General features: G+C 41.0%; 1 protein-coding gene across 7 annotated transcripts in view; it reads right to left on the minus strand.

Moving 5' to 3' along the window:
• Positions 1-389: 389 nt before the first annotated feature.
• RNF152 (ring finger protein 152) overlaps positions 390-26,693 on the minus strand; it is an 86,419-nt gene continuing 60,115 nt past the window's right edge. For 6 of the 7 annotated variants that reach the window (XM_033238906.1, XM_033238916.1, XM_033238926.1 and 3 more), the window contains one exon: positions 392-8,940. In XM_033238906.1, coding sequence (XP_033094797.1) covers positions 8,194-8,805 — 612 coding nt within the window. In that variant the 5' untranslated portion in view covers positions 8,806-8,940 and the 3' untranslated portion in view covers positions 392-8,193. Of the gene's footprint in view, positions 8,941-19,999; positions 20,047-26,693 lie in introns of those variants that run through there. The other variant, XM_033238963.1, reaches the window with a different exon arrangement.

Raw genomic sequence — 26,693 nt, forward strand, 5'->3', positions numbered from 1 at the left:
GAGATCGAGACCATCCTGGCTAACACGATGAAACCCCGTCTCTACTAAAAACTACAAAAAACTAGCCGGGCGACGTGGCGGCGCCTGTAGTCCCAGCTACACGGGAGGCTGAGGCAGGAGAATGGCGTAAACCCGGGAGGCGGAGCTTGCAGTGAGCTGAGATCCGGCCACAGCACTCCAGCCTGGGTGACAGAGCGAGACTCCGTCTCAAAAGAAAAAAATAAATTAAAAAATAAAAAATAAAAATAAAATCCTTGGCTCAGGATCTTCTTCCTGCTTTATCACTCAAGTCTACTAAAATCCTTAGAATAACTGATGATGAAAATCTCACCAATTTTTTTTCTTTTCCTGGGGTTAGGAGGGGGGAAAAACAATACGTGAGTCTATTTGAAATCATTTTATGAATTTTAATCATAGCAAATGTGTTTTTACAGTAGTCATAAAATCAACATTACCACATATACAAAGGACAAGACACCATTTTGGCATACAAAAATACCATATATTAAAATTGGGTTCATTGGAAAACTCAGGACTGGCTAAGACACCATCTATAACAGAGAGAGCAAGCAAGAATGCTTTTAAGACATTCAGATTTATAAACAGCAGCTTGATATCCCCTTTATGAAGTCAATATTTGGCAACATTTGGACAGTATTTTCTACACAGCCCAGCAGTTCATTTATCTGTCGGGCTATTTGGCCCTTAAAAAAAAAAGCTCCTAAAATAAATAATCCACATAAATGTAAATGAAACACATCAAGGATTTGAGTTAATAGCCTCTGAGCAGCATTCATCTAGCCATTAGACTGGAATATTTGTTATCAAGAGGGCCAGAGAACCCACCGCTAAAGCCATAGGGTGGGAGAAACCCTGGGCTGCAGCTAGATGGCTTGTGTTGGGAGTTTTTAACAGTTCCAAGCTGAAACCAGCTTCCACACCTATGACTGTTGAGTGAGGCAAACACAAACAAGTGGTGAAATGAAAAAAATATATGACAGCAACCAGTATATATAAACTGAAATATTCTTGAACTCATTTTCCCAACAGTACTGACATAATCAAGTCAGGATAGATCCACAGGAATAGGCCTTGCATTCCATGGTTAAGAGGATTCTAGAGTCTGTGTGTGCTGACGTGGCAACCAACTCTAGAGCAGGCTCTGAAATTGCCTAGTGTGCTAACGATCCAAACCACGAGCATAGGATAGGGTGATAGGAAAAACGGGGCCTCCTTGGACCCTCATCGGCTGAGCACATTACCCCACGTGTCTTCAACTGAAGCATCCTGAATTGAACTTGGTAGTCCATACTGGAATGACAGATTGTGCTTAACTAAATTGTCCTAGCTGTCCTGTGCTTTCTCCAGCTGGTTTCTGCCATGTCTGCTTCAGCTCCTATATATCTTGTTTTGCAGCTATACTCTTCCTTTATTAAGTATTTTTTCCCTCTCTGGGTATATCTGCCTGTCCCCTGACATAGACCCAATGCTTCACCTCTCCCTCTCTCTCTCCCACTCCCTCTCCCTCTCCCTCTCCCTCTCCCTCTCCTTTTCCCTCTCCCTCTCCTTCTCCCTCTCCCTCTACTTAATAGTTGGGTTGTCCCTCAACCCAGAAAATCCCATGAGGATTTGTAAATGAAATCTTCATAGAATTTTCCTAAAGCACAGTGTAAGGTACCACCTCCTGTGTTCTGCCACTATTTAACAGAGGTATCAACTAGATCCCCTTTAAGAGGCATTTGTCATCTCTGTTTCCTTCTGTTTACAGCCCATGCTCTTCTACCACTATTATATCCAACTGTCTACTTCTGGATCTTCAAAAAGCAAATGTTGAATTAAAAATGGACCATCCCTTTGGAAAACTCCTGTTAGAATAACCCAATAACTCATACCCCAAGGAGATTACAGAAGACTTTCCCATGGGCTACTAGCCCTACATCCCATGGCAATAAATTTAGAGCAGTGTTCTAGAACAAAGACAGCTACAGGGAAGCACTCCCAGAAAAACAAAGAAAATGCATGCTGTTGCAGACTTCAAGAGGTCCCTCAGTACTCTGCCCCAAATATTACTGATTGTCCCTAAAAATATCATAGTATGAATAATATAAAAAACCTTGGATTAGAATAATAAAATCTCGCTAATGAGATGAGTGTTTCAAGCACCACTACATCATAGGTGAGATATATATAGTGGGATACCCCAGGCAGTGAATTCTGAAAAAAAAAAAAGTCATTGGCTCGACTGAGCAAGAAAATTTGTGCAGAAAAATGGGAACCCAAATTGCAGGGGTTCAGGAATAATGGTGCACTTGCCCTAACCACTTGAGCAGATCCAAAAATAAGGTATTTGGAAGAAATTAAATGCCCCACCTGCTTATGTTCTTTAATGATCAACGGCTTTCCAATAAAATGTATACAGTAGAACCTACCTCTTCATATATTTGAAAAGTTTCAAGTGTTTATATGGACGCTCCCAAAGGTAGTTTGACGTAATGTATGCAGCCCATAGTAATAGTTAAGAAATTAACATCTAATCCAATCTTGTATAACTCACGAATTGGAAAACATGACTAATAACAGATTTTACTTGATTTTTAACTCCAATTACAGCTAAATCATGGTGTGTGTGTGTGTAGTAAGTCAGTTGTGTCAGAAAAATCAATGGCTTGAATTTCCACTTATCTTTTAGAAGTGTTTCATGTCGGCTGGGTGTGGTGGCTCACACCTGTAATCCCAGAACTTTGGGAGGCCGAGGCAGGCAGACTACCAGAGGTCAGAAGTTGGAGACCAGCCTGACCAACATGGAGAAACGCTGTCTCTACTTAAAATAATACAAAATTAGCCGGGCATGGTGGCGCATGCCTGTAATCCCAGCTACTCGGGAGGCTGAGGCAGGAGAATAGCTTGAACCTGGGAGGTGGAGGTTGCAGTGAGCTGAGATCATGCCATTGCACTCTGGCCTGGGCAACAAGAGTGAAACTCCATCTCATAAATAAATAAATAAATATATAAATAAGTGTCTCATGTTGAACAAAATTCGGCAACTGAACATCATTGCTTTTGAAATAGACTATTACTTTCAAAACAGCTACTGAATTATCTTGACTACCTTATTCTTCTCAGTAGTTTCTGTTTTGGTAAGAATTACCATGTGGGTGACAATTTACTGAGAATGATGGAAATGTCAAGGAACAGCTTCTCTATCTAGGTCAGGGATGACAGACTGACTACCCGACACTTCTTACACTGAAACAAAATCCTGACCTGTGGGCAGCATCATTTTTCTGAGAAAAGATAGAAATTGAAGTCTTTTGTGTATCACTCCTCTTGCACTGATAACTTTTGAACTCCTATCTTCCTCTTAAGGCTAAAGAAAGATACTATCTTGGCATAAAATAAAATAAATGATTTTTAAAGGCAAGCTAAGAAGGAAAGTCTTGCCCATTGATGAGTTCTAAGAAGAAAACCCAAAAAACAAAACAACCTATTTCTGCTAAAATGAAGTAAATGTATTTTGTATATATTCCATTTGGAAAACAGTGAAAAGTAGACTAACCAATTTTGAAACAACGTAAGTTTTCAAATAAAGGGATGGGAACTCTTCAAATCAAAATCTAGACTGGAATAAATACCAGATTATCAGTAAGAATCGGGTCTTTATAGGAAAATATACCTCAAACTGAATTTTCTGCTTCCTTTTATTTAGCTAAAAAGTAATTCTTGTAGCTTTAGTAACCTTCAAGTCTTTAAATTTTGTGGACAATACTTTTTACTGTTAAAAGAAGTGCTTTTGTGCAAAGCTTCAAATCTTCAACTCTCAGTGATAACTGAAATTTTTGCTTAAAAAAGTGACTAAAACAATGTCAAATCTCATTCTAAAAATAGTATCTACATTTTAGTCTGGCATCTGAAAAATGATGCCTACATATGCCCACACCAAATACAATGACAAGCTGGCCTTCAAGGGCAAACAAAACCAGTCTGAACACTGCAAAGCATGCTTGCTCTTACATTTGCACCTTATTAATACAGCAATGAAGTTTGGATAAGATATTGGAAGTGAAGAGGGACTTCATTAGGTTTTTTTCCCCCCGTAACATTACTTTTTGGCCACAAGACCCAATTTCACAGTACGGGTCATGCATAGCTTGCAAGTCAAACGTTTTACAGCTACTGTCTAACTACTATTTTTGGACAACAGGTTCACATGCAACTAATGATCCCAGAAAAGCGGCTTGATAAAGCACTCTTTAAGCTTCACTGATCATTCCTTGGTCTAAAGTCTATAAGCAACAGTTCCAAAGGGCAACAATGAATTTTTACTGTCATACTTGAGATCATACACTTTTTAAGCCCAGAAAGGAATTTTTTGCCTTTTTCCAACTGCATGTTCCTAGCCCACAAACTCTTTTCTTAGCCTCACCGTTACTCCATTAATACCTTGATGCTAGCTCTCCAAGCACAATCACTCAGAACTGCATTGTTCAATATGGCAACCACTAGACACATACGGCTATTTGTATTTCAGCTAATTAAAATTAAATAAAATTTGAAATCCAGTTCTTACCTTGTAGTAACCCCATTTTAACTGCCTAAAAGTCACTGTAGCTGGTGGCTACTATACCAGATGGCGCAGGTTTTCCAGCATTTCCATCATCACAGAAAGCCCTATTGAACAGAGCCCATCTAGAAGATCTCACGGGTTATACCATCACATGGTTTAACCTTCAAGGGACCCAATCTGTAAGCCATGCAAAAAATTAAACTTAATTCTATTTTTAAAGAAAATATCTTACAGCTTTCTGATCACTAAGTATGACTGGAACCGAAAACCGAGTTGCCTTTTCATCACAATTTATGCCCCAAGTCATTATACAAAATTTTTCCAAAGACAATGCTTCTTAGTAGCATTCTTGGCTCTACTTAACATATTAAGCATTCTCTTACTTATTTCAAGATCATTAATAAAGATGAAAATTCATGCTTCTTATAGTTTACTATTTACACAACACTCACTGTCCTTTACATACAAGTAGGGTGGGAGGTTTGGACACCAATGTTTTACAATTTTAAAAACTCAAACCACATGGTTTGATAGTTGTCTTTCAACATCTATACTCATCCCTAAGTCAACCCTCCTTTCATTTTCCCAGAGAGGTAGATGCTAACTAAAATGAGTACATAAACCTACAAAACAAACCCTTTAAAGCAGTAGTTGACTCAATAAAGGGTATTCATCAGCCCTAGAAAGGATGATAGCCAGAGAGAGATGTAGACAGACCTAGGATGGAACAAGAAGACACTGCAGTGCAAAGTTCATATCCCCCCTTGTCTGCAGAATTACAAAATGGACTCATCTACAAAATGAAGCCACCGGAGGCCGCTTTCACCTCTAACTTTCTGTGCTTTCCAGTTGTGACTTTTCATTAATGTGCAAGTATGAATTCTGGCCTCTTGTGTCAGTGGACTTTGGTCACATGGGTAGATGTGTTTGGTACGGGTCACTGGTAAATTCCAGAAGAGGCCACAGCAATGGGATGCCAAGCAACATTAAAACATCACTAAGCCTATAAAATTCTATTTGGCAGACTGAGATTCTCACTCTTTCTCGATCTCTCTCTCTCACACACACACACACATACACACAAGAATGCACACCCCAACAAACAGGTACACAAATAACTGCAGGTAGAATCCATTTAAACAATTTAAACAATGTTTCTTAGGTCAGTAAGACTCACAAAAAAAAAAAATTAATAATCTGATTTGGGTTGTTATTGTTAAATTTAACAAGAATCCATCATACAGCCAATTAATTTTGCACGCTTAATGGCAGCTCTAGCACAGGATTGTTTTTAAGTAAAAGTTCTATGGACATTTTTACAGATTTGCACTAAGAAACACAGGACACTATCATTACACACATTAGTGTCTATATCTAACCTACTTTAACAAGTAGAACTCTATCACGTACTACACTACAGAGTCAGTCATTTCATACTGTACAGAAACATATGCAGATATCACTCACAAAATTAATCTGAATATGGCATAGCTTAAAATTGCAAGGGTAAAGTCTATTTGAAATGTAGCATTCTTAATGCAACATTTCTGTGGTGTGTGTGTGTGTGTGTGTGTGTGTGTATTTTCCTCCAAGAGAGATAGAAATTAGGTCAGACATGCATTACAGCAGCCTGGGAGAGTTTGAGAAATTGACACTAACCCAACAGTATATTATGTTATGTAATAGAGGATAGTACTCAGCTAATATGATACCTAAATTATTAATACCAAATAAATCCTAGATTATTTGTTGTATAATGCCCAAGAGCTTACACAATAAAATGGCATTTTAACCTAATTTCTATTTTGAGCTTTCAAATACATTTCCTAAAGGTTTTATGACAAATTTGAAAAATCATAGCTCATAATTTTATGTTGAAATTCTCATGCCAATTAGTGGTATTAGCTTTGTATTGTAGTCATTATATTTTTGTTTTATTTCACATTAATTCCATCACTTTTATATGCATATTTTGTGCTGCTTGAAAATAACAGGTAGCATGTAAATAAATTAAATTGTCTTGACCTCACAGGGCTATTTTCTAGCCTTGCTTTTTGGAATTAGCCCTGCTTGTCTTTCCTTCACTTCCCCCCACCCTCCTCACCATTTTCAGGGATTCAGTGGAACATAAAAACAGTTACATTTATATGTAGAGTCCTTGTCACATACCACTTGCTTCATGAATTCCTTAAAAGAAGTTAGATGAGAACTGTAAAGCTCACAGCTAATTTCTGAATGCACATGCACCCAGGGATAGGAATTTATCACTCACTTCTGGCAGATCTTTCTTCATGAGCCTCTATAGATCATTACACATTTAAGAATATTAGACAGTTTATGAGAAACTGGTTCACTTATATTGGGAATTTGAGCTGTTAGTTTACCTTGCCACTTTTCTCTGTAAAAACTGTTAAAATGCAGGAGATCTTCTCTCTTATATCAACAAGAGGAAACTGGAATTCTAACTGGCTTAACTCTTGTGGAAGAGCATCTTTCGAAAAAGAATCACAGACCATCTATTAAAATGCCCGCCCGGGTTGGCCGTCAGTCACAACACTCATGGCCAGCACAAGACTCCAAAACCAGGAGAAAAGACACTCCTCTGTTACTCTCCATTTGCCTCTTACAAAAGGCAGGACTTCAGTACACAGATGAGGGGTGAGTGCTGCAGGGGACGGGCAGGAGACTCCCTGCTGGGTCAAGATGTCCACGAAGTGGCCACTGCTTCAGAGACTGGACTCATTCATGCCCAATTAAGTCTTAATCCAGGATTCTTCAGCAAAGACTCGAACACCTGAGGTAAATCAAAGTAGACACACATACATACACACACAAATACACAATATTTACATTTGAAATTCTTGTTTTGTGAGATGGCTTGAGAAAAATCGGCATACAGGTGTCCTGTGGGATTAGACATTTCTCATGATTTCTCGGTTTATTGCTCCCCTGTTGAGCTTTCAGTTTCATAAACACGTAGCGAGTTCTAATTACAAGTGAAGAAAATGAAGGTTCATGACAAAACACAACACATCGGAGACGCTTGTTCAAATATTTTCTCCAAAAAAAAATGACTGTCCATTTTGACTTATTTTGTTTTGGTGCCATTCAAAACGTATAAAAGCGTTAGCAACCAAATGAAGACTGGGTTTCAATAAAAAGAAAAATAAAAGTAAAGAAGCCAGCAGTGCATGTCTTCACTGAATTTTTACACGGATTCGCAGGTTTAATTCTACTTGTCTACATAGTATCTTTGTTTGAATCTACCACATTTAGAGAAGGTCACATTGTACGCACTTGTACAGTTTCACGTCTAAGTAGAATATGTCTATCTCGTAACATGATTTTGAAAAATCATAAATTACAGTCCATTGAATACATGATTATGAGGATGCATGCAATCATCTTCCAAGCTGTTGCCATCAACACTCAGAACAATTCGCTTGGTATCTTGTTGAGACCTCACCTTCTGCCCTTTGTGTCTGTTTTGGGGTAATCAAGAGGCAATGCAGAGGCCAGCGCTCAGCACCAAATGGTCAGTGTCGCCCCCCACCTTCTCACCGGAATCTCATCATCAACCTGCTCAACCCCTAAGTTGGCACCCACAAGAGACTTCCCTGCAGCCCTGTTCAGCCACAGGATATCACAGTGAAGCGCTTAGAAATGCAAGACATGTTGTGGAGCACGATGCCGAGAAGGAAGACCAGGACGCAAGCCACCAAGATGACAGTGCACACCCCTGACCAGGTGGAGCTTTTCACCACGCCCCGCCTGTCCTGCTCCTCCTCCGCTGCCTCCTGGGGAGCCCCACCTTGCAGAGGCTGCTGTTCAGCAGGGATGGTCACCACGGTGACGGACTTCTGCTGGCTCCCGGGCAGCAGGCGGCAGCCCATGTCTCCAGGCAGCAGCGCACGCTCCTTGGAGATGGGCAGGGGCAGCATGTAGCACCCATTGCTGGGAAGTTTGATGAAGACCGGGGTGTGTTCGGAAGTGTGTGGAATGGGGATGACAGCCAGGACCTCTGGGTCATCAGGGAGCTGCGACACGGAGAAGCCAGGGGGCAGCTTGGTGACACCGCGGCACCAGGGGCACCGCACGTCCTTCTGGCTGGTCCTCATCTGCTGGAGGCACACTGAACAGCAGGTGTGCTTGCAGTCCAGCAACTTGGGCCTGCGCCGGGGGCTGTAGTAATTGAAACAGATCTGACATTCCAGCAGAGAGTCCTGGGACAGCGTCTCCATGGTGGACTGTGAGCCGGAAGGGCAAGGCCAAGGTGAAGGGGAAGGAGCTGCTTCTCGGAGGCTGCCGCCCTGTGTCTTTGCAGTGCGGGTGATGGCAAGCTCACAGGCATCCAGTACTCACAGGTGTGTTCATTTCTGAGAGAGACAAACAATGCAAACAATCTTAATCATTTCAAAGAAGTTGAGATGTCAACATATCTAATGGATTTATGCCATTGCTCAAAAGACTCGACACTGGGCCAAAAGTCTAAAAATGTACCACTCTTGAGACTCCAGGATTCCCATAACGCCCAGTGAAAGGTAAATGAAAGTTGTCTCCAAGAGCATGTCATGGCAAATACTTCGTTCATTTCTAAAAAAATGAACACCTCCAATAGGTGTAGATGATGCCTCCGCATTTCATAAAGAGAGAGTATTTTGTTTCTGTTTTGTACATTTCAGCAAACTCTGGGTCATCCTTCTAAAATATACTGGAGAAACTCTCCTGCTTCCAATAAGTTCATAGCATTTCCTAGAAGTAAATTTCTCTCCTTAGATCCTCTGACCTTTTTTCCTGACTCTATTTACCCACTTGTAAGTCTTAATTGCAAGATTTAGGCAACTTCACAAACCTAGGTATAACTAGCTTGCTCAGTTTACATATATGGGTTAGGACTGTTCCTCTTCACAGAGAATTAAAGTGACACTACAGAAGAAGCACGTGAAGGCATCTTTCATCTTTCCCACCAAACCATTTGAAGAGAACAAAACAAAAAACCCCAAACAGCAACAAAACCAAAAGCAGCAGTGAACCTTAAGGCAGTGTGGATCACAAAGGCACGCTCATCACAAAGGCATCACTGACATTTTCCAGTCAGTTCTTTTTGTTTCATTACTACTTAGGCATGTACCAAGTAGCATGACTAAAAGCAAGTATAATTGACCCTTGAACAACACAGGTTTGAACCACATGGATCCACTTAAGTACGAATTTTTTGAATAGATACAGTCAGCCCTTTCTGTGAGTGGGTTCTGCATCTGCGACCAAATGACATCTAAAATACAGCGTTCTCAGGATGCAAAGTCCCTGTATACTAAGGGCTGTCTTTTCATATTCTTGGGTTTTATAGCACCAACCGTGGGCCTTGAGTATTTGCAGGTTTTGGTATACATGGGGGTCCTGGAACCAATGCCCTCAGATAGAGAGATGACCGAACCATTAATTTACTAATTGAAATCAAATATTCTATAGTTAAAGGTTGTCAGGGAAGACTGGCAAGCATTCCTCATTGTAAAAAACAAACAAACAAAAACAAAAACAAACAAACAAAAAAACTGTTAGCATCCCGGTATGGAAGGGAGGCAGAGAAACTTAGTTCAACTTCACTGAAGTTTGGGAATGCCCTCTAATGCTCCACTGGCATTTCAGTAAAGGCTGCCTGAATCAGTTTCCCATTGAAAGCATCCAAATTATGTGTCCCTGGATGGAGCCATGATGACTCTAGAAAGAACTACTCAACCACTATTGCAGAAAAAATTGCTAGTCCTAGAACCCCACCAACACCTAGAGATGGGAGCTATAACAAATAGATAAGCTCCTTCAAATTTTTATTAAAAGTAACTCTTCTTTTTCCTTTCTAATTTCCTTTGTGAAAGTAAGAAAGCACCTCCACCCATGATACATAATGTGTTAACAATCAAAATTAAGAATGCAGCAAAAGCCAACCTGGCCGACATGGGGGCTCACACGTGCAATCCCAGCATTTTGGAAGGCTGAGGAAGGGGAATCATTTGAGCTCAGGAGTTCCAGACCAGCCTGGGCAACATGGCGAAACCCTATCTCTACAAAAAATACAAAAACTAGGCAGCCATGGTGGCACATGCCTCTAGTCCCAGCTACCCAGTAGGCTGAGGTGGGAGGACCACCAGAGCCTGGAAGGTTGAGGCTGCAATGAGCCGTGTTTGCACCACTGCACTCCAGCCTGGATGACAGAGTGAGACCCTGTCTCAAACAAAACAAAACAAAACAACAACGAAAAAAAAAAACAGTTCAAAGACAAAAATAACCACTGTTAAAAACTAGTAGCAATCAAAAGATCAACATACTTTAAAATAAAATATATTAGCTATATTAAAAGCACTTAAGTTACCGAAAGTGAAATACAATAATGTAGCATTCAGAAAGTTCATTATCAGGATCAACTACACAGCTATCCACTAACTCAAAAAATATTTATGGAATATCTATTATGCACAAAGCACAATGCTAAATACTGTAGGATATAAATCAGACCCAGATTCTACCTGAAAATAACTTAAACTTAGGTAAGAAGGAACACATGAATGCATTTTCTTCTTTCATTCATTTATTTATTCAAATTTTCATTGAATATCTGCTATGTGTCAAGCATGATGTTTCTTTTTGTCCCTTGTAACTAAGATCTTGTCATTGCCCATAAGAAAGTCCTGGCCTAGAGATGGGAGTGCTAAGTACTTAGACAATTGTAAGGTAAATACAAGGTACCCTAAGGGAGCCGAAGGAATCAGGGAGAGTTTAGTGAAAACTCTGGATTATGGAATTAGACACATAAAATCAGGAGATTTGGTGTTACGGAATCAGCATGAGCAAAGGAAAGAAGGTTGAGTGATTACAGAATTATTTCCTACTCTATGTGGGACACTGGCTAGAGGATTGTTTCTAATACTAGAGTAACTTACAGAAGTCTTCTCTAAGAGTTTGATCGGTTTAGCCCTTAACAGTCTCTGATACAGATGCCTAATTTTAAAGAAATAAAACTCTCAGAGAACCTGCAAGCACTCTCCCCAGACCCAACCAGGGATAGCAGATCACACAGGGAGGGGAGAAATGAGCTTAGTCAGGCATAGGCCACAGACTGTGGACCATGGGCAGCCCCCAGTGCCAGGCCAAGGATTCAGGAGTGAGCAATGGGAAGACACTAGAAAGGTTAAGAGTAGCAGAACAATTCATTCAAGGGAAGACTGGAAAGACCTATTGGGAGGCTATCACAACATTAGGCCAGAGTTAATTAGTAGCTAAAGTGAATAGTGATGATTAGCACGGAATGATGAGATGTGTGAAGAGGTTCACAGAATTCCAGCAGGATCTTTCAGGGTATTACAATGAGGTTGTACAGGGAAAGAAGTCAAAAATGAAGCCCTTAGAGGAAGGTAGTGTCATTATGAGAAATAGGGATCACGAAGAGAAATACAATGAGCTCTGTTCGGGCCATATTCCATTGGAGGTGCTGGGGAAGGTATTTAAATTAATCAGGAAGATATTAAAGAGTCAAAGAGAAGGTCAGGCACAGTAGCTCACATCTGTAATCCCAGCACTTTGGGGGGCCAAGGCAAGCAGATCACTTGAGGCCAGGAGTTCAAGACCAGCCTGGCCAACATAGTGAGATGCTGTCTTTACTAAAAATAAAAAAAATTAGCTGGGTGTGGTGGTGTACATCTGTAATCCCAGCTACTCAGGAGGCTGAGGCAGGAGAATCACTTAAACCCGGGAGGTGGAGACCACAGTGAGGCAACATTGCACCACTGCACTCCAGCCTAAATGACAGTGAGATGCCATCTCACAAAAAAAAAAAAAAAAAAAGAATCAAAGAGAGTAGGATAAAATTATTCTATAATTTTATATCCAAGGTAATACATTTTTTTTTCTTAAAACAAAATACAGGGTTTGTTGGTGAATCCTTTTCTATCTCTCTCCAGGTTAAAGTGCGCAGACAGAGATCAGGTGAGACTGTAATTGACTCTACGGAGATGTGGCTGTGCCTGCGGGGAAAGATTGATCACGCTGAGCTACGGGTGGGTAGAAACAATAAAATGAGGCAGGGTATAAAATTGTACAGACTCCTGCAATTTTATGAATTTGGAGAGACTTTTCCTTAACAATTGCACCCAGGACAACCACCCTCAATTGTAAATGAGGTTGGGGACAAAAATGTTTCAAGACATCCTATCAAAACAGTGACCACCGATTTACTTATTCACCTTCTTCCCTTCCATACTATTTGCCTTAACTTCTACATAACAATGTGGGAAGCAGCTCAGCAGAGTGGGAAGAACTGACATTTGGGACTCAAAGAACCTTGGGCTCTAAGCCTAGCTCTGTCACTAACTAGCTGTGACACCAGACCAAAGTCATTTACCTTCTCTGAGGCTGCTTTCTCCCTAGCCAAGCAGGGATGATGGAAGCTGTGGTTGAAGGTCAAGCGAGCTCAGGGGATCCACATACTTCCACACAGTGAAAGGTTCAGAGAGGACAGTGCTTGTTCTCCACTTCCTCTCCACTCAGTCTAGTGCTCTGCGCTGAGGCACAGATCTGCCCAGAGGCACCTCCTGGCTATCAAAGAGCTGCCACTTGGAACAGCCTGGGAGGAGGCATGCAAGTGTTCTTCCTGGCCCTGCCCCAAGACCTACGCACCATCATTTGTCAACAAAACCAATATGCAATTTTATTCATAAATTTATGTTCCAAGTAATGTTCTCTTAATTTGTGTTAAGCTTCCTTAAAATTAGATTATCCTATTCAATTTCCAACTCTATCCAAGTGAGTTCTAGGCCTTACAATTCAAGCTGAACACAAAAACAGAATGGGAAAAAGTTCCTATTTTCCATGCTCAGCCACTTAAGCCATTTTGACAGCAGCCTCTCTGATTTATGCACTGATTTGTTTTACATGAAGCCAGCCTGTACTGCATTCCAGTTTATTTTCTGGAGCATAATTAGTAATGATGATGATTCGTTAGGTAAAGAGAAGGAAATTTATGAGGCTATGGAGTGAAGCTAATGATGAATCATTCTTTCTCCCTTTCATCATAAAGTCTAAAGATGTGCGTCAACTATAGAAGAAAAAATGGAAACAAAGTCCATGTAGACCAGAAAAGAAATTCAGAGTTCCCCATCAAGTGTGTTATAATAAACACATATCAGTGATTACTTTAGGGCAGGGGTCTCCAACTCCCAGGCCACCAAGCGGTACCAGTCTACGACCTGTAAGGAGCCGGGCTACACAGCAGAAGGTGGGCAGCTGGTGAGAGATAATCCCCACCTGAGCTCCACCTCCCATCAGATCAGCGATGGCATTAGATTCTCATAGGAGCATGAACCATATTGTGAACTTCATATGTGAGATATCTAGGTTGCACACTCCTTATGAGGATGTAACTAATGCCTGATGATCTGAGGTGGAACAGTTTCATCCTGAAATCATGGCTCCCTACCCATCCATCCTGTGGAAAAATTGTCTTCCACAAAACCCACCCCTCGTGCCAAAAAGGCTGGGGACTGCTGCTTCAGAGACCTGTGTTTGGCCTTGTTTTCCTTACAGGAAGAGCAAGATATGATACTCCAATAAAATACTCATTAAGATTTAAAGGGAAAGAGTACTTCAGTAGAATGCATAAGAATAAGTATATAAGAAAATATATGAGAACAATTTTTAAATGCCACCACAATTTATTTGAAAATAACTTAAAGTCAAGATCAAAGAGAAGAACAGTAGTTCAGGGATGGCATTCTCAAAAAACGGATGGCTCCCAAGATAGAACTTATTTCAAACATAACCTCATAAAACAGTACCTAGTTACATAAATAATATTAATTGAACAATACACAGATAAACAAAGGAGGTCTTTGTGTTGCTGTTGCTGTTGTTATTTTGAAGCCATAGATATTGGGTACTTTTGAAAGTCCTTTACAATAACGATTTACTTTCACAAAATAAAATTTCTTTTTAAAAACTATAAATTTTATTCATCTTTTGAAAAGGTATGGGTGTGACAAAGTGCGCCCATTCATTTGGTAGGTGGTAAAATAGCAAAGCTCTCCAACACTGAATTTTTATAATCCCAGTTGCTTTTAGAAGTCCAGGCATATGACCCCAAGGACAAAAAAAGCCAGTGAAGTAGATAATCCAGATCGTTTTACTCTGCTTACACTCTTAAGAACCTTCATACATTCTGCGACAGTGGGGTTAATTATGAAGCCTCTCTGTGGAATTGTGGACTGATCTGATATTGATTACATCTGGCTGACCTTGAAGCATTCCAGTTGATAGTCTCTATGAGGACCTTAAATTCAATGGTTGTGTTGGGAAAAAACTCAGATGCAGAGATTAAACTAGGCACTACGTTGCTTTTCTTTTCCTATTGAAATAGCACATCTTTCTGATACAGGCCATCTTCTTAAATCTTCAATAAAATATAAATATTTGAAATGGGATTAAACAAAATAATCACAATTCCATTTCATCTGGTATTTCAGCTGGCTTGCCAGCCACTTAGTTATATTGGATCTTAGCAAACACTCCAATTAGTGGCAAGAATGGGAATGCCCGGTGACAGATGTGTCATTGACTTTTTGTCCTCTGGTAGCAAAGAGCAATCCTTCCAGGACACAACTGCTGCACACATGCATAGTCCCACTGATGTAACTACAGTCATTATTTTAATGGAGCAGGACTCTGACAAATCTCAACTGAGAATTCCATTGGCTCGAGCTCTAATATTTGCACAGTTTCCTCCTATGAGCATCCTGGTTTTGCTGTATTTGATGAAGCAAAGAATCCAGAAAGTGAAAATTGTCATTTAAACATGTTTTTTGTTTTTTTGAGACAGACTCTCACTCACTCAGGCTGGAATGCAGTGGTGCAATCTCGGCTCACCGCAACCTCTGCTTCCTCGGTTCAAGCTATTCTCCTGCCTCAGCCTCCTGAGTAGCTGGGATTACAGGTGTGCACCACCATGCCCAGCTAATTATTTTTGTATTTTTAGTAGAAATGGGGTTTCGCCATATTGGCCAGGCTGGTCTCTAACTCCTGACTTCAAGTGATCTGCCTGCCTTAGCCTCCCAAAGTGCTGGGATTACAGGCATGAGTCACCCCGCCCGGCCTTTTGGTTATTTAAGATGTTTAAATATTTAAACAGGGAATAGGGCAGGGGATGCTGACAGTGCTGGAGGCCATCTGGCCGAGGTGGCGGAGGCAGGCAGGATGGGACAGAGAGAATAATAGTGGCTGACCCAGACAAAAGCAGCACACCATCTAGAAGGCCAAGGTCACCCCAGGAACTCACCACACAACTGAAGGCCTGGCCCTGCCAGCACAGCCCACTAGGAAAAGTGTGGGCCCAACTGGCCTGGCTGCAGCCTAGGTGCTGTCCCTGTCTGCATGTGCCATGGAGCCAAAGGCATCCTGTGCCAGGGGACTCTGCTAGGGCAAGTGCCAATTCTGTCACTACAAAACTCAACTCATCAAGCTCCACGGTCACCAGAGAGGTATTTACCCAGCCCTGGGTGCATTTCATTTACGTCAAATTAACAAACAATGAATGAATTTGACCCCTCCATGGTTTGGTGATGCATATTTAAAAATCAAAGTATATTGGAATCTAGACATTTTTAGGAATTAAAGCCACATGTCATTATTGCAATGAGTGATGATAACTACTGGTTTTTGTGTGGACATCTGCCAATCATTACTATTAGGAATCAGGAGATAAGGATTCTAGCTCTTATTCTGTCCTCACGTAGATAGGTTACCTTAAGCAAATAACCTCTAGATGAACCTCCTATTTCCTCCCCTGACAAATGAGGACTCTGGACTAGATGGTCCCCTAAAACACCTTCTAGTAAAAATATTGTGACCTAAATGATTGCTGAAAACACTGCTCGGTTTCCAACCGCATGGCAGTACTACCAGGCCACTTATTCTATGCTTCTCATCCCTGACAGATGATTTACAAATATTATCTGTTAGTGATCTGGCAAGAATGCACATTTATGTGAGACGGGGGAGTGGGCATATAAACTACTTAGAAAGCTCTCCCTTTATGCCTTCAGCTTAATGAATGCATCTAGCTAGAGCCCATACCCTAACAGAAAATGCTGCAACTTCAATTTTTTAGCAACTGTCAAAAGAAAAACTCCTTCAAGTCTAATCAGTATCCTTCCCAGATGAAGAAAGATATTCCTATTACCCAAACTTGTTACCAGATGAAGAGGTTCCCAACTCTACTTTGAAAAGAAGTTGCACAGTTTTCTGGCTTATGCAGGAAGCCAAGGTTAGCACTGGCATTCATCAAACACATGGCTTTATCTTCATTTGCTCTGATCACTCAGTGACAGTCAAGAAAAAGTTGCTCATGGTCATTAAAGAAGGAAAGAGCTATAAAAGACTGTCAGGAGATCCCCAGGCTCCCTGGAAAGAGGAAGTGATAAAAGATGCCGACAGACAGACAGACAGACAGACAGGTAGAGCAAATAAAGATGATCAATTACCCTGACTGCTAGAATTCTGAATAGAGTTGAAAAACTGACAAATCAAGCACACAGGGAAAGCCAAAGAGATGGAAAAACAAAAATCCTACTAAGTCTTACCAGCAGCTGAACGGCTGCAAAGCACATGGTGGTGAGTAAGCAGATGTTTATTGTGAACTCACCTAGTGTACTATTCAAGGCACTGGGGTTGCCATGGCAAACAAGAGTCCTACCCTCAAGGAGCCTGGATGTACAACCAGAAGGAAAGAACCATACAAAGAGAACCACAGGAAAGAGAGAAGGGTAGACAGAACACTGGAAGGAGACTCTTCTTCAACTGAGCCTGTACGTCCAATTGATCATACGTAGGGGTTAAGCAGAAACATTAAACAGAACTATCATTGCCTGTCAGAGCCAGAAAGCACATTTGGCATTTAAGGAGCCTACAAGCTGGCCCATTGTTCTTTCCACTCTGGAGATACTGGAGAGAGAAGAAAACTCAGGGGAAGGACAGTGGCATTTCCTCTATTTGATTAAACATCACAACTGACCCTGTCAGCATCATACAGGCAGACTCCAACCACAAACCTCAAGAGATGCAAGATATTAAGATGGTAACTTAAGGTCTGGAGGCAGCCACAGACCAGGGAAGCACACAAAGTCATCACTGGAGGTGAAGGGTTTGAGGGCTGAGAGTTGTGCCTTAGGGGCTACAAGGGCCTCCAAGTAGCTAGGCTCCCTTGGAGAGCAAAGGCCTCTCTCTGCTACAGCCCTCCAGTGCCCCTACTCTTCATGTCCAAGATATACAGGGCCCCCAAAGGCCCAAAGTTACCATGTACAAATTTACATTTTAATAAAATGAACTACACATGTTCCCTATTCTTAATTTATTTTACCAACCACAAATTCCAGAACAAATTGAAACCTTAAGTCAATTTGTTGGCTTTCAAAAATATTTTCCCATTATATTTTATCTATGTCAGGGACCCACAACCTTTTCCTGGAAATGGGCAGGGAGTGTAACCAGCTTCTAGGCTTTGCAGGCCCTACAGTGTCTTTCACAGATACTGAACGCTGCCATCCAAGTGTGAAAGCAGTCACAGACAGTATCTCAAGGAATGAGCACGGCTGTGTTCTGTGGGGACCCAATGGAAACCCCAGAGTTGGTATAAAGACTGTTTTAAGCTGGAGGCATATGAGACTCAATAGATGCAGAAAGAAGACTTGTGGAACATCCCTTATCTAACCAAAAGCAGAAACTTCTGAGAAATGAGAACTGCCATAAATTCCCTCTTTAGGGCAGGTCTATTTCCAGGAGAGAAACCAAGAGAAATCCACCATAAATCCCCTCTCCAGGGTAGTTTCATGGCCACAAAGAAGACAGAAAAACCACTCACACATGCAAACACACATCTTATCACAAATCACAAACATTCTTATCCCCCGCTTGAACTCCTAAAAACCCATTTGTCTTTCCTAAAGATACCTATTTGTTCTTCCCATAGAGGCCTTTCTCACCCCCGTCCCTTTCCCCTACTAAGTTAGGTATGTAATCCTTACATTCATCTGGGCACATGTTGTACGCATATATAAACTTTTTCTCCTCTTTACATGTTTTTGGCTACTTTCATTTGCATGTCCGTGACACTGAGCCTAGGACAAGAACTTTTCCTCCCCAACAGTTCTAATAAAACTGCATTTATAAAAACAGGCTATTATTTGTTGACCTCAGATCTACACCATTGTCCATTAGCCCTTTCCTGATTCTCCTAAATTTAGTATATTACTCTGGAGACACCTACCTGGAAATCAGCTTGTTGCTCTAACAGTGGTTACCTTACCTGAGTTTTCTGTCAAGCTCCAGAATGCAAAATAGTTTCAAAATTATTGTGCATTCTATTTTGGAGACAATAAGGCTTACAGATGCAACTTTGCTTTTAAGTAACTGTTTCCAGACAACCAGAAAGAGCTGAGCAAAGAACATAAACAATGGCCATTATTTGCCATTATTGAGAACATATAGGAAGGGGTCCAAGCTTTCTTCATCCTTTGAAATAGGGATCTATTATTTCAACAATATGTGCAATGATACCAAAAGTCATAATAATAGCTCCAGATTAAAGCTAATTCCTTATTTGATGAAACTTCACAAAGACATGATGATAAATCCTCCTTATAGTCTGAACTTTGGCCATAATTCCCATGTTCCCTTGCATAGCTATAGCAGGCTAAAAAGTAGCTGAATAAATTTTGATTTGGCCAGGTTAATCTCACTCTACACAGCAGTATCGTATGGTGGTTCACCTTGACAATCAAGAAGGGACATTGAATAAATTGCCCAAACACATTCAGTATTCCTTCAAAATACTAAAGAACACGTAAGATTTATGATGAGTAGAGCTTCATTAATTTGAGGTACCCTAAGACTGGAAGGAGATGCATAGAGGGAAAATCTTGGCTCAATGAAAAAACAAAAAACAACAACAACAAAAATCTACCTAATTGTTAAGACTCATTTACTTTCACACATTAAAAAATATGTATTTCTTTAAATTTCCTCAAATTACCCAGAGAACATTCTATATTAACATTTGGAAAGAATGGTAAAGTAAAAGCCCAGTGGGTTTTATAGATATCTCTTTAAATAAGTCTATTCAAAAGCCATTCATAACAGTATTTTCTTTGAGCACAGAGTGTTTATTGCTGCAATTTCTCTACCTACCCTCAATATTGATGATTCATCGCGCGAGTTAAGCCTTACACTGAAATTGCAAAGAATTCCTAAAGGCATTGGTACTAAAATTAAGCACTGCAGGGAGTCAGCTGTCAGTCTGCTCATTACTTCTGCTTTTTCTTACTTCCAGCTGCAGTAACTCAATGAGGGTTGATTTTCCATTTAGGCAAGGTAACAAGGAAAGAAAAAAGTACAAACCTTGAAACTAGATATGGAACAGCGGTGCAACCCAACACCATTCATCATGAATCCACCTTTTCTAACCTAACAAAAAAAAAAAAACCAGATTTCTCCTCTTGCTTTCTTAAATTTATTTTAAGGCAAAATGTATCAGTAATAAAATGCACATATTTTCAGTGTACAGTTCAACCAGTTTTGACAAATGTACTCACCTGTGTAACCACTATGCCAATCAAGATATTTCCTCCACCCCAAAAGGTTCCCTTGTGCCTCGTGCAGTTCATCCATCTACCCCTATCTCTGCCACTAATGGTCACTGCTCTGCTTTCCAAAGAATTTGAATTTGTGTTTTTTTCTTCCTTCCTTTCTTTTTTAAGAGACGGGGTCTTGCCATGTTGCCCAAGCCAGTACAGTGACTATTCATAAGCACGATCATAGCTCATTGCATCCTTGAACTCCTAGCCTCCAGCAATCTTCCTGCCTTATCTTCCTGAGTAGCTGAGACTACAGATGCACACCACCATGCCCAGCTACTTTTCCAAAAATCATTTTTTTGTAGAGACGGGATCTTGCCATGCTGCCCACGGTGGAGTGCAGGGACACAATCATAGCTCACTGCAGCCACCAATTCCTGGCCTCAAGTGATCCTTCCACCCCAGCCTCCGGAGTAGCTGGGACTACAGGTGTACACCATTTCACTGGCAAATTTGTGTATTTAAAACCCAATCCATAGGTATTGGTTTAGGGAAAAAAAAACAAAAAAAGTGGTGATATTCTCAGGGTACTTTAGTGTGCTTTTAGAAACAAAGTTTTCATCCAACTTCATATTTGTATTTCCCAGAGAAAGCCATAGAGTAACAAATACAACTATTAACACAGACATATTCAAATACATATTGAGTATAAGGCACTACTCTAGGTTTGTGGAATCTAAAGAGAAAAATATAGGGTCCTCTCCTGCTAAGGCCGGTGGGGAATACAGACAGCCATGCTCAACATGAAGAAACTGCAGTCGTGTGATTGGGCTTCACGTGGAAGTATCAGGTTGAACTGGAAGAAGGAGAATTTATGTCTGTCTGGGGCAGCCAGGAAGGATTTTTCAAGAAAAAAATATTTCAATTTCAAGGGTGAGGACTCAGAAGACACAAAGGCACAGAGACCAAGACGAAGGGAGGCAGTGCCTGGGGTGGTTACGGGCAGGAACCAGAGCCTGGGCCCTCCAGTAAGTCAAAACCCCCTGCAATAGAGTTGTTAAGATTAACATGCATTCATACACGTTGAGCATGTAGGGCGGCACACGACAGGTGGTTTAGCTCTTCTCACAGCAAATATCACCATAAGGGGAGGCGGGAAGGAGACGCAGGGCACAGCCTGGAGGACTGGCCTGCCCAGCGGTGTGCGGTGTGACAGTTCTCAGGATGACTAATCAGCTCGGCCAGAGGAGGCACAGACCCAGATGGGGGTTAAGGTCCACTCTGCTGGCCCCAGCGCTCTAAAGCAGGGGTGGTCCCAAGGACCAGAGCGGCCGTCCCTGCAGCCGGGATGGGCCAGGTCACTAGGGGGCAGCAGAAGCAGAGAGCAAAAAAACAAGGCCCAGGGAGAGAGAGAGGAGAGAGAGAGATATTGGGGAAGGGAGAGAGAGAGATTGGGGGAGGGAGAGAGAGAGATACGGTGGAGAGAGAGAAAGAGTGAGAGACATCGTAGGGCAGTTGAAGGTGAGTGAAGAGGGGAGAAGGGGCAGGATGCCATCCAAACCTTTCCCCTCCTCTTCCAATCCAAAGCAAGGGGTACTGAGAAAGGCCAGGCCTCCAGGAGGAGCTGGAAGCAGAAGTTCTTATGTTGTGAGAAGTGAGAATCTGAGGAATGGAAGAGAAAGGTCAGTCCCCTCCTATTCTGTAATCTGGGTTTTGTCTTGTAGGCTGTGGGGCTTGTGATGACTTTAGGAGGGCAAGTATAACTGTTATAACTGTGTTATTATTGCTACTAATATTCGTACTCTTTTACACTTTATTTGAAAGTGTATAATTTGATGGCTTTAAGTCACCATCATGTGTTGCCATCCTCATCTATTTCCAGAGTGCTTTTTCTTTTTTTTTTTTTTTGAGACAGAGTCTCACTCTGTTGCCCAGGCTGGAGTGCAGTGGTGTGATCTTGGCTCACTACAACCTCTGCTTCCCGGGTTCCAGCGATTCTCCTGCCTCAGACTCCTGGGTAGCTGGGACTACAGACACGCACCACCGGGCCTGGCTAATTTTTTGTATATTGAGATGGGGGTCTCGCTATTTGGCCAGGCTGGTCTCGAACTCCTGACCTCAAGTGATCCACCCACTTCATCCTCCCAAATTGCTGGGATTACAGGCGTGAGTCACAGTGCTCAGCCCTTTCCAGAGCTTTTTTACCATCCCAGACAGAATTCCATATTCATTCAACAACCGCTCCCCGTTTCTCCCGCCCCTAGCCCTGCTAACCTGTCACTTTTCTGGCTCTGTGAATTTGCCTGTTCCAGGTACCTCTTAAGAGTGGGACTGGGGCCGGGCGCGGTGGCTCAAGCCTGTAATCCCAGCACTTTGGGAGGCCGAGACGGGCGGATCACGAGGTCAGGAGATCGAGACCATCCTGGCAAACACGGTGAAACCCCGTCTCTACTAAAAAATACAAAAAACTAGCCAGGCGAGGTGGCGGGCGCCTGTAGTCCCAGCTACTTGGGAGGCTGAGGCAGGAGAATGGCGAGAACCCGGGAGGCGGAGCTTGCAGTGAGCTGAGATCCAGCCACTGCACTCCAGCCCCGGCGACAGAGCCAGACTCCGTCTCAAAAAAAAAAGAGTGGGACTGTACACCATTTGTCCTTCGACCAGTGTCCTAATATTTGTCTGGCTTATTTCATTAAGCACGTTTTCAAGGTCCACCCACGTTGTAACATGTATTGGAATTTCCTTTTTATGGCTGAGCAATATCTGATTGTGTATTATTTTTTCTTTTTAAGCCACTCTGGCAGTACAGTGAGACATGAATTGGCAGAGGCTAAACTAAAGGAGAGAGGGGCAAGGCTGGAATGAAGGTAGGGATGAAGGAGGAGGAAGAAGGCTTGGAGATTGGCTTCAAGTACAGAGACCTGAGAGTAAGGGAGGAGTATAGAAAAGATCCCTGATTTCCCAGTGAGGCAACTGGATGGAGGAAGCATTTCTGAGGGGCACAGCTGTGACAAAGTTCAGCAAAGAGAGTGGTATCTGAAGGTTACAGAGATGGCCAATATTCTCCTGCACCTTGAGATTTTGTAACTAGCAAAGTCCTGACTTGTATGTGTAATTTAGACAACTATTGGGAAACTAGCTTTACCCTATAATTTTATTTATATGAAGTTATATTTCACCAGGTCTATTACTAAACAATAAAGAAATAGGTATTTCCATTAATAGGCCTTCTAGAAAGAAACAAAGGATATGGAAGAGACTATGAATCACAAATATTTATGTTTATAGAGATTAAACCTTAACAGCACTCAAATTCTTCTCATCTCTGAAAAGCTGCAGCTAAGTACTTACAAGGGGTTCTGTGCGCCAGGCTGGAGCTGGTCTTTAGGTCCTCAGATCACCACTGTCTCTAGTCCACAGCCACTTCTCGTCTTGTAAATCCCTCCCGCTCTAAACCCTGGGCTGTGATTACAGAATCAGCCAGGGGAAAAGCTCAGATTCATCATCTTTCCCTTTGCTGCTTATTTAGCTTGAGCGCCTTCCTCCTCTCTGAGTGGACACATTTTACAGACTAATGAAAGCTTGCCCAGCACAGTAGATGGCACACACTGGGCACTAATTTATTCAATAACACCAGGATGAAAATGCATCTTGCTCTTACTGTCTCCCTCATTATCTCCGTAATAAGAATATTCAACTTTCTAAGGATCCAGGAACTGAAATGTGAGGTTATGGATTATTCACACTTTTATATCCAAGACTATACACAAAGTATTTAAGATGTAAGAAAAAAAAAAAAAAGAGCAATTTAGAACACAATGCTCACCTCCTACTGTCACTAACTACCCTCAAAGCAAAACAAACAAACAAACAAAAACCACTGTAAATACAATTTCTATGTCAGATACAAAACAATAATCCATTTAATTAAAAATTTTACATGTTAATGACTTCTATTTTAAAAAGTGTCCTGTCAAATGGTAAAAACTTAGAGTCCTGTCATCAATAAGAAACAATTTGGCTGGGCGCAGTGGCTCACGCCTGTAATCCCAGAACTTTCTGAGGCCGAGGCGGGCGGATCACCAGGTCAGGAGATCCAGACCATCCTGGATAACATCGTGAAACCCCGTCTCTAATAAAAATACAAATAAATTAGCTGGGCATGGTAGCGGGCACCTGTAGTCCCAGCTAATCGGGAGGCTGAGGCAGGAGAATGGCCTGAACCTGGGAGGCGGAGCTTGCAGTGAGCCAAGACTGGGCCACTGCACTCCAGCTGGGTGAGAGCCAGGTTCTGTCTCAAAAAAAAAGAAAAAAGAAAAAAAGAAACGATTTACTTCCAGAACATTTTAAAAAATTATGTAACCTATTTAAAATGTAAATATTATTATAAATATAGTATTATGTGTTGGGGGGGTGTGGGTGTGTGTAGGGGAGTGTGTCATGATCTATGATCATACTCACACATACAGGCCAAATAAAATCCAATTCATTTTCTTGAAACTACGAGACAGTTCCTAAGCCTTGAACTGGTTTTGTTACAGTCGTTACAATTGTCCTTCATAACATCAAATATATTCGATTTTAGAGGAAGTAAAATATTCAAGTCATATTTGTAAACTGTTGAGAGCCATTAAACATCTGAATTAATCGATAATGATAAACACTTAATAGTAATTTCTACCAATGCAAACGGATATATTTTTGATTGGGGTGAATTCATTCTAAAGCATTTCAGATGTGCACAAGTAGGAAAGTCTATACTGCTGTTATTCACAGTATATGGATTTTCGTTTTTGTTTTAAGTGCACATGTATATATGTACTATTTAACTAAAACTACTTTAAAAATAAAAATGTCTATTTTTACAATATAAAATATTTATTTGTCCTAAGCTAGTCATTTTAGTTAAAGTAATTAAGTTTCATTTGGTAAAAATTGCTATCCTAATTCAGCAAGACAAAAATATTTCCCAAATAGCTATGCATACCCTGTAGAATTAAGCCTGTTTAATCCACAAATAACTTCTTGAGTTTCAGCTTTCATTTTCTTTGTGAAAATATTCTCAATAACTTATCTTTCTCAGAATAGTCATGAAAAGTATCTAAAATCAATGTTAATATTTTTTAATTACCCAAAATATTTTAATTACCCATAGGTAGAATATTTAATTCTACCTATGAATTAAAAAAACAGCCTGATCTAACAGGCATGCATTTTACAGGCAGAAAATCCTTACAAGAATCTTCTGGGCCAGCAAATAAAATTGACAGGATTTTAAAAGCCACCCTGTGTTTAGAGCCCACCTGTATTACTAGGTCTTGCCAGATACAAAGAACATGGTTTCAATCACCAAATAGTAATTAGATGATAATACATCTTGCCACTCGGCATATCATGACCTTCACTCCACACAGGGATATTGCTATGGCTTTTGTCAGTCTGTTCCCATTTCATGAGTACCTATAACATGGAAAATCTATATCTGCTTAATTCAAGATATTTATCAAAGCAGAAGAAATTGTAAGGCATATATTAATTCAGTCACTGTGCCAGTTAAGGGATGGCAGCGTGCTTTCTTCCACTCCTCAGCCTGTGTCTCTACTAAAGTTCACTGACTTCTACCAACAGAGAAAACTATTATTTCCTTGCTTTATGCATATTCTGATGCCTTTCCTGGAGATGCAGCAATACTAGGAGTGAAACAACAAATAGAGATTTAAATGAAGATAGATTTCTCACAAACCATTCGCTGATGTAGCTCTCAAGAATCAGAATAAATTGGCTTATTGAGACAGCCAGTCTATTTCAGAAAATAATTCTCTAATACTATCAAGTTATGGAGTCACTTAAAATAAAACAAGGTCAAATTTAACCTACATTAGAAAGAAGGTAGAGGTAGCAAAGCCTCAAAGAAATCCAAGTTTAAGGTGATTCACAATGCCCCACTGCCACAGCTGCAAATCCAATTCCAGCTTCCACCAAGAACTGCTGTCCTTCAAATGATTGTTTTAATTGTCGAAACTCCTCTGCGTTTCCCCCTAATGGAATATCAATGAAACCACAGAACCACAGACACACACAAACACGATTTCCTGAGGAAGTGATTCTAGAGCTAACATAACTGAACACGAGGGCTGTCTGTCAGTCTCATCTGTTTGTTTTTCTTTGGTTGATGGGAAACATTACAAGAGCTCTCAGGGCCAAAGGGACTATGCATTTTAAAAATGTCATCCATCCCTGAAGCTGGATTATAATAAGCAGATAAAGAGACAAAAGCATTGTGACAACAATTTGAAGAGATTTTTCTTTCTGTCCATAGATCTAGAATGGGGTGATATATCACCTCAGGTGACCTCTCTCAATTATAGCTACTTTCATAATCTGGTTGCCATTTGGGCTTTTTAGAAAAAAAAAAAAAACGTTTTATCCACACGATAAAATATCAGATACGCTAAGAACACCAACTCCTTTAATTATGTGTGGTTAGCAAAAATCTAATGCAAAACTGCTCTTTTCCACAA

Source organism: Trachypithecus francoisi, unplaced genomic scaffold (assembly GCF_009764315.1).
Source record: "Trachypithecus francoisi isolate TF-2019V2 unplaced genomic scaffold, Tfra_2.0 Contig01474, whole genome shotgun sequence".
Lineage (NCBI taxonomy): Eukaryota > Metazoa > Chordata > Mammalia > Primates > Cercopithecidae > Trachypithecus > Trachypithecus francoisi.